This window comes from Orycteropus afer, unplaced genomic scaffold, assembly GCF_000298275.1.
Source record: "Orycteropus afer afer isolate SDZICR_OR568_19922 unplaced genomic scaffold, OryAfe1.0 scaffold00021, whole genome shotgun sequence".
Lineage (NCBI taxonomy): Eukaryota > Metazoa > Chordata > Mammalia > Tubulidentata > Orycteropodidae > Orycteropus > Orycteropus afer.
The window spans coordinates 19,323,805-19,332,646 of NW_006921608.1; the positions used below are offsets into that span (position 1 = coordinate 19,323,805).

Sequence of the window (8,842 nt, forward strand, 5' to 3'; positions counted from 1 at the left end):
TGATAGAGTACACAGGCACCTGTGCATGTTTATTTGATCCTTGAGTGCAGGAACTTTGTATGTTTTATTCAATGCTATATCCTCAGGACCTAGAACAGTATATTACATATTTCAGAACTCAATCAATATTTGTTGAATGAATGAATGAACAAAACTGTGTGCAAAGAAGTGGCAAGATGCTGCAAGAGTGATTGAGAATTCCAGGGGTAATATGAGATTCTATTTATTAAAAATATAATTCTAATCATTTTTAAACTATAAAGGAAGGCTACTGTGATCACTCTTTAGAGCTCAATGGTGACTGACTTGATATGCTAATTTATAGCTTATACTTGAAAAAAGGATACCATGAAAAAATATGGGCTCATGACTTCCCTGATACACTAGATGAAAAATCAGAGTCTGTTAGACTTACTGCAGGTATGTAGCATCTAATTTCAGTTGTGCCTCAATGCTCTACTTGGTATTTTTATTCATTCCTTGTTCACTTCCTATTATATTCACCAGAGAATATGTGCCAAAACTTTCCATTTCCAAGACTCTCAACTTTCCTCAGCTCCTCCCTCACTCCCAATAAGCAACCTCTCCCTTTACTTTACTGAGAAGACCAAGCCCGTTCTATTTAAACTCCCTCACTTCATTCTTCCACTTCAATGGATTTATGTCTGCACACTTTCTTCCATTCTAAGAAAACGTAGTGTTTCTCCTTCGTTTGTAATCCTTAGACAAAAATTACTGTTAAAAGGATGAAAAGAGATACAACAGACTGGGAGAAAATACCTGCAAACACTTATCTGATAAATGACTTGTATTTAAATATACACAGAACTCTTAGAACTCAACAATAAGAAAAGAAACAACCCAAGTAAAAAGTGGGCAAAAGATCTGAATAGATACATTACCAAAGAAGATATACAAATGGCAAGTTGGCATATGAAAAGACACTCAGTATCATATGCCTGTACCCACTGAGACTGCAGGAACCTCTGAATCTATTGCCCTAAGATAATCTTTAAATCTTCAGTGGAAACTATCCCCATCTTTAAACCAAACACTACTTTAGCTCAATTAATTAAGAATGTTTGCTGTAAGCACTGTACTCTTTTAAAGTATTATTTATAGAGATCAGCTTGACAACAGTAACTCTAATGCATACATGAGAAGGTTAGGGGGAAGTGAGTCTTAAGTTAAAGATCCCTGGTGGCACAGTGGTTAAGCAATCAGCTGCTAACCAGAAAGTTGGTAGTTTGAACCCATGAGCTGCTCCGCAGGAAAAATATGTGGCAGTCTGCTTCTGTAAAGATTTACAGACTTGGAAACTTTATAATGGGGGTAGAACTGCCCCATTGGGGTCATTATAAATCAGAAAGGACTCAATGACAATGGGTTTGGTTTTGGGGCTTGAGTCTAATTAATGGTGGTAAAATGTGGGAAGAGATAGCAAGAATGGCAAAACAATATTAAGACAGGAACCAACATCACTGAATTATACATGAAGAAAATTTCGAATGGGTGTATTTTTGTTGTGTGTATTTTTCACCAAAAATAAAACAAATTTTGAAAGATATTATTACATGTTATGCAGTAACTACAAATTAAAACAACGGGATAATACCACACACATTTCCAAAACACAAACACCACCAAATGTTAGAAAGGATGTGGAACAATAGGAACTTCCATTCATTGATGGTAGATTTGCAAAATGGTACACTTACTTTGGAATACAGTCTGGCAGTTTCTTACACACCTAAACACACAATCCAGCAATGGTGCTCCTAGATATTTACCCAAATGAGTTGAAAATATGTCCACATAACAGTAGCTCAATTAGTAATTGCCAAAACTTGAAAGCAGCCGAGATGTCCTTTAATAGGTGAATGGATAAGCAAACTGTGGTACATCAATACAATGGAGTATGATACAATGATAAAAAGAAATGAGCTATCAAGTCATGAAAAGACACAGAGGAATCTTAAATGCATATTGCAAATGAAAGAAGCCAATCTGAAAATGCTATATAAACTATGATTCCAAGTATGATGTTCTAGAAAAGGCAAAACAATAGAGACAATAAAAATATCAGCAGTTGCCAAGGTTTTTTGATGGGTAAACAGCTGGGGAGAATGGTGAGTATATGGAACGTAGGGGATTTTTAAGAGAATAAAACTATTCTGTAGGTTACTGTCATGATGGCTATGTGACAAGCATATAACACAAATCATACAAAACAAAGAGTAAACTCTAACATAAACTATGAACTTTAGTTAATAATAACTGATATCAGTTCATCAGTTATAGTAAATGCAACACATTACAACAAGATGTTAATAATAGGGGAAATTATAGGCAGAGGGAAAAGGAGCATTTGGGAACTCTGTACTTTCTGCTCACTTTTTCTTGCTGTAAAGCTAAAACTGCACTTAATATTTTTAAAAAGTGAGTTAATATGATCTACGGTCTGAAGCTATAATTGCTTCCATTCCCTAATTCATGTTAAAGCTAAAACCTCAATTTAAAAAGTGCTTTGAAAAACTTGCTGTATAAATAGGAATTATGCAATTGCTTGAGAGAATAAGTAACAATACTCTGATAAACTTATTCAATTAACAGACAAAAGTGCCATGGTAATTGCAATTTCACAGTTTTAATCTGTAGAAATAAAGTTCTCCAGAAATATTAAGTTCATCAGTTAGCTTTATTTTTAGAGTTTAATCATTAAGCCTCAATAGTTACCAGAAGAAATAAATCTCCAGCAGTGATCTTAAAAATATCTAACATATACCAGCGATTACTGTGCACTTTTACAAAATCATCTGTGTGAGACTAGATAGTCCACAATCACTCTAAAGCAAAAATGAAAGGCAAGGGGATGTGGACCCAGGTCACCTGAAATGGAGCATCCAGAATGGAGTGAAGGAGAATGTTAACACTGTGAAAACGTGACCAATGTGAATGAACACACTGTGTGATAATTGTTAAGTGGGAACCTAAATTTGCTGTGTAAACTTTCACCAAAAACACAATAAATTACTGTTTGAAAAAGAAAAAAAAAATCCAACATACAAATGACAATTACACTTGACTGTTCAGCATTAAATCCTTAATTATCATCATTTTATAAGTAATATACTAAGGTATTTTAATACCAGCCTGAGCCAGTTCCACATTGAAGGCCCTCAATGCAAATGCAGCACTTCGGGATTCTGCAGGGAGCAGCAGGGAGCATAAATAGCCTTCATAATCTCGTTTCCTAGAACAAACAGGGAAAAAAAAGACAATTTTCACTTTCCACACTGCATATAGTATTGACCAAAATTAACTGCCAACAATGCTCAGAATAGGACTAAAATTTCTTTTGTTATACCTACTTTGCTACAATTATGAAAACTGTATCTTTCCCCATCCCTAACCAGTTAAAGGGAGCTCTAGTAGAGTAGTGTCTAAGATGCTTGACTGTTAACCAGAAGGCTGGTGGTTCAAACCCACCAGCCACTTCTCGGAAAGAAGGTTGGGCAATCTACTTCTGTGGGGATACCGCCTTGGAAAGCCAAGGAGGGGTCACTATAAGTTGGGTCCGACTTGACAGCACATAACAACAACAACAACCAGTTAAAAAAGATTGACATACTCGATCTCTATTAATTTAATTTTAAATTACACAGTACTTGTAATTTCAAGTATCTCAAAATCATTTTGATTTTAATAAGAACTCAAATGAGCTACAGAAGTATCAAACCAAAAAACAACTCACTGCCATCGAGTCAATTCCAACTCACAGCTACCTCCTTTGGGTTTCCAAGGCAGTAAATGTTTATGGATTGCCCCATCTGCAGGTAGGTTTGAACTGCTAACATTCTGGTTAGCAGTCAAATACCTCAGGCACACCATCAGAGCTCCTTACATAAGTATACGAACTAGGAAGAAAGGCTTGGCAATCGACTTCCAAGAATCAGCCAATGAAAACAGTGATCCAATCCACAACCAATCACGGGGATGGCACAGGATTAGGTAGCATTTCATTCTGCTGGGCATGAGTGGGGGGTGACTCAATGGTAACTAACAACAACAGAAGCAGAAATCAAACTAAGAAAATAGCTTAAGTAGGTAGTGGTACTAATCTACGGTTTTTAACAGTTAGATAGATAAAAATAGATAAGCCCATATATGGGTGGGTGTGTGGGTGTGTACTTACAAATTCCTAGCACCAATACCTGTGAGGGCCTAGAAGCAATGAGCCCAGCAACAGTGAACACACTCAATACCTACATCTTGCTTTCTAGCTGCTATTTTCCACTAAAAGAAACCAGAGTTCATTGGATGACTGACTGACTATGGCTGGGGCATGAACAATACAAGATAAGCCTGAAACATCTTCTTGAGTAGAAAATAAAGAAATGCTTAAAGAATGGAGGGAACTTGTCAAAAGGACACAAAAGATACCTAGGTAGAGCTCTCACTGGTTAAGTCTAAGATAATTTAAGCATCAACAAAAATGACATGACAGATTGGGACTTCATAAGCTTATACCAATAAAAATAAGTTAATGAATAAACAAATATATAAGAAAAGAAGGTAAAGCTTTAACAAGGAAAATGCCAAGTAATACATTTAGAAGACATGATGAAAATTAAAAAAAAAAAAAAAAACCATTTGATCATTATCATAGTACTAATAGTTGATTCAGGCAAAAATCATCCATGAATGACTGACTAAATGTTAAATGGATGAAAATTTAAAGGAAACAGGAATTTATATAGTATTGAAGTATTTTCCCACAAAATACATAACTCATTAATTAATATTTTTATTAATTAAATCTATAGTAGAGAAACCTGTAAAACATACTTTCAACCAAGTAATAAAAACGTTTACATCATAGTAACAAGACAAATCACTGTCATGTACTTCCCAATATGAAACAGAAAAAAAAAGAATGGAATCCCTTCTGTAATGTTCCTGCCCAAAATGCATAAATCATGAGGAAACACCACATAAAGCCAAATTCAGAGAGATTCTACAAAGTAGAGGGGGTAATGTCTGCAACTTATTCTCAAATGGATCAGAATTGTTAGCATTAAGGAATCTAGGTAAAGAGTCTAAGGGAGCCCTGCATATTATTTCTGCAAGTTTTATGAAAATTTGAAATTATCTCAAAATAAAAAGTTAAAAAAAAAATGTACTCATTCTAGGAAGGATAATGTAAGTATAAAGTACTTACCAGACTGCCTATCTATAGACAGGCACTTTAACTGCAACACACTGAAACCTTATTATAACAGTATTTCCTATAAAATAGTATTCAGCATAAAATGGGTTCCATCTGGTACTGAAATTGAGACTATTCCCACATTTCATATTGGTTCATATTTTGCCATCTGCTTAACAGAGAACATATGCTCCTTTTATTCACTCCCTTTACAATTCCCCCCAATTTTCACATAAACAACTATAATGAATAGTACTTTGCTGTCTCAAAACACCTATACTAAAAAAATCTCACCAGAAGTGGTTTCACCTACAAAATGTTTCTTCAAGAAAATTCCTAAAGGCAGTGACAGCAAAGTAGGTCCATAGTTTATACTTTTAAACATATACATACATACATATATATATAGATATATATACACACACACATATACATATAAATATTTAAAATTTTTATTTTACTATAAAAACTCTCTGAGCTTCACAACACAGGAAGAATGCAAAGTTACATACAAAGGGCACCCAATAAGACTAAGCTCTGATATCTCAACAGATACCATGTGGGCAAGAAAGCAATGGTATGGCACATATAAAACTCTGAGAGAAAAAAATTGCCAACCAAGAATTATATACCCAGCAAAACTGTCTCTCAAATATGATAGTGAAATCAGGACATTTCCAGATACACAGAAATTAAGGGAATTTGCTAAAACCAGACCAACCTCACAAGAGATGCTCAAGGAAGTCCTTTGGAAAGGTTCTCTTTGGAAAGAGAACCAACAATAGCAGACAACAACTGATGATGAACATACATAGTAACATAACCCAGAAACCAACTCAGATATAGAAGTATCCAAAGTAAAATAAACTTATAAGATTGTAAATAGGGAACCAGAGACATCAATTGGTAAATGAGGACAACTACGACCCAAAAAGAGGGAATAAATAGTATAGATATAGAACTTCCAAATAAAGATGAAGTCAAGGCAATTTCCAGCTAGAACAGATTATTTTAAAGTTAGGAAGAAAATAATAAATCACAGAGTAATCTCAAAGAAAATCAATAAACCTTCTCATCAAAAGAAAAAGGCACAAAAATCTAGCAAATACTAAAACAACAGCAATAAAGGAAATGATAAAAAAAATTCATAAACAAAATGAGGTCAGCACAGAAAATTATAGGGAACAAAGAAATCAGTAACATCACAAAAATAATAATAAAATAACAAAATGGCAAACATAAATTCATACTTATTCATAATTACACTGAATGTAAATGGATTAAATGCCATCAATCAAGAGACAGAGAGTTGCAGAATGGATAAGAAAAGATGACCCATCAATATGTTGTCCCCAAGAGACACAACTTAGACACAAAAACAAACACAAAAACTCAAATACTGGAAAAAAATGTTTCAAGCAAATGACAATCAAAAAAGAAGAGTAGCAATATTAATTTCTGATAAAATAGACTTTAAGACAAAAACCATTATAAGAGAAAAAGGAGGACATTATATAATGATTAACAGATCCTTTGAACAAGAGAACATAACCATAATACATATCTACTCACCCAATGAAAAGAGTTCCAAAATACATAAATCAGACTTTAACAGAATTGAAGAAACAGATGACTCCACACTAATGGTAGCCAATTTTTAAAACTTTGGGCTTCAAAAGTGCTTAAAGTATTAGAAAGACAATATGAAACAGTGAGGAAATACTGAATGGAAATCGAAACCACAATCTGAACCACCATTACTCAACTAGTTATTGACAGAAATGACACCAATTACTTATGTCTCTTTTCTCATTTGCAAAACAAGGCTTGATAAACTCAACTGGCATAACATTCTACACAAAACACTGTTCTACACCTTACTTTGTTGAGGAGTAGCTGGTGTCTTAAACGGTTGCAAGCTGCCATCTAAGATGCAACAATGAGTTTCTCCTCCTCCAGAGCAAAGAAGAATGAGGAAAATGAAAGATGCATGGAAACAATTAGTCCAAGGGACTGGTTGACCATGTGAACCTCAGCCTACATGACACTGAGGCCACAGCAACTAGATGGTGCCTGGCTACCATTGCCAACACTCAAAAAGGGATCAAAATTGGAGATCCTAGATGGAATTGGAGAAATATGTGGAACAAAACTCAAAATCACAAAAAAGGGTTACTGGTTTGATAGAGACTGGTGAAACCTCCAACACTGTGGCCTCTAGTCACCTTTTGGGCCTGGAATTGAACTCACTCCTATGGCTTAACTTCAAACAACAAACAGACCTAGGAGGTGAACAACGACACCAGATAGGTACACTCCTTAGAACAATCAACCATGGGAGATCAGAAGGACAGCATTTGCACAGGGAGATAGCTCAGAGGGCAGGAATGCTTAGGGAAGTAGGACACAGGGAAAAAACAACCATAGAGAGCAAGTGGGAAGAGAGAAGTTACATAATGGGGATTGTAGTCAACGTCAGAAAACAAAATGTGTACGAACTGCTGAATGGACAAATTTGCTCTGAAAACCTTCACCCAAATCACAATATAAACAAAATAATTAAATAAATAAAAGAGGTTTGATAATCTACCTGTTTCATGTCTCCTAAAAATAGCCAGTATGTTAAGAACTTCAAGCTTCTTATTGGGAAGTGAAAAATGAAAAAACACAGTAGTAGAATGTTAGCAACCTTTGGGAAAAGAAATTATCTGCACATTTAAGCGACTAGAGTTAACAACTTTAAAATGTTTTTCCTGGAAAGCTTTCTGAACAATATTACTAATTCTCCACCTTAAAAAGGATATACTGAGTAAAGAACAGCCACTCCTTTATCACTCAGGATCACAGTTACATCAACTACTGGACTGTGGGCATACAGGGATGTTCTAGGTGACTACCTGAGGTCCAGTTACCAAAGAGCTGTTTCAGAGACTGAGAATGTCATAATATGGATATATATATATAACTCATGGCTTTATATAGCAATGGGACCAATCACCTTTGATTTGTTCATTCATTCTAATGTGCCTGCTATGTGCCATACAACATGCTAGACCTTAGAGACAGGTCTAAACCTCAGTCCAGTAAGGAGAGAAACATATAAGAAGCACATCAGATGTTAGGATTGCTGTACCATCAGACACAGGAAAGGCTTGAGGTTAGGCTTAAGGAGGATGGAGAAAGAACACTGAATGTGCTCCTGACATCACTACCTGCTCACCTCCTTTCTACAGCCTTAAGCGCAAAGCCTGTGGTGGCTCTCCCAGTTGACCCTTCACAAAACCAAACTCCAAGAAGCATATGTAAATATGGTTTCAGATTTTTCCCAGGAACCAAACCTCACGAGTTTCATAGAAGAGTTCAAGATGACTAATGTGAAACACTAGCCTGAAATTGTTCCTGATATTTGGAAACCTTGCATAAGATACATGTCCAAAACAACCCTGTACAAACATTTCAGAAGCCAAATCTTGCAAAGACTGCTGAGGGACAATTAGAAGCTTCAAGTTCTAATCTTCCTTTTAAGTTTTGTTTTGAAAACTGGTTATCAAGCATTTGTTATATGCTAAGGACTCTGTTAGGAGCTCTGGTAGCATAGTGCCTAAGGCACTTGACTGCTAACCAGAAGGCTGG

At 35.4% G+C, this 8,842-nt stretch overlaps 1 protein-coding gene across 1 annotated transcript in view; it reads right to left on the reverse strand.

The window, feature by feature from the left end:
- Positions 1–8,842, reverse strand: part of NDUFAF6 (NADH:ubiquinone oxidoreductase complex assembly factor 6) — an 82,481-nt gene that overhangs the window by 71,395 nt on the left and 2,244 nt on the right. The window contains exon 2 of the mRNA XM_007934856.2: positions 3,154–3,253. Within this exon, the coding sequence (XP_007933047.1) occupies positions 3,154–3,253 (100 nt within the window). The remainder of the gene's footprint in view (positions 1–3,153; positions 3,254–8,842) is intronic.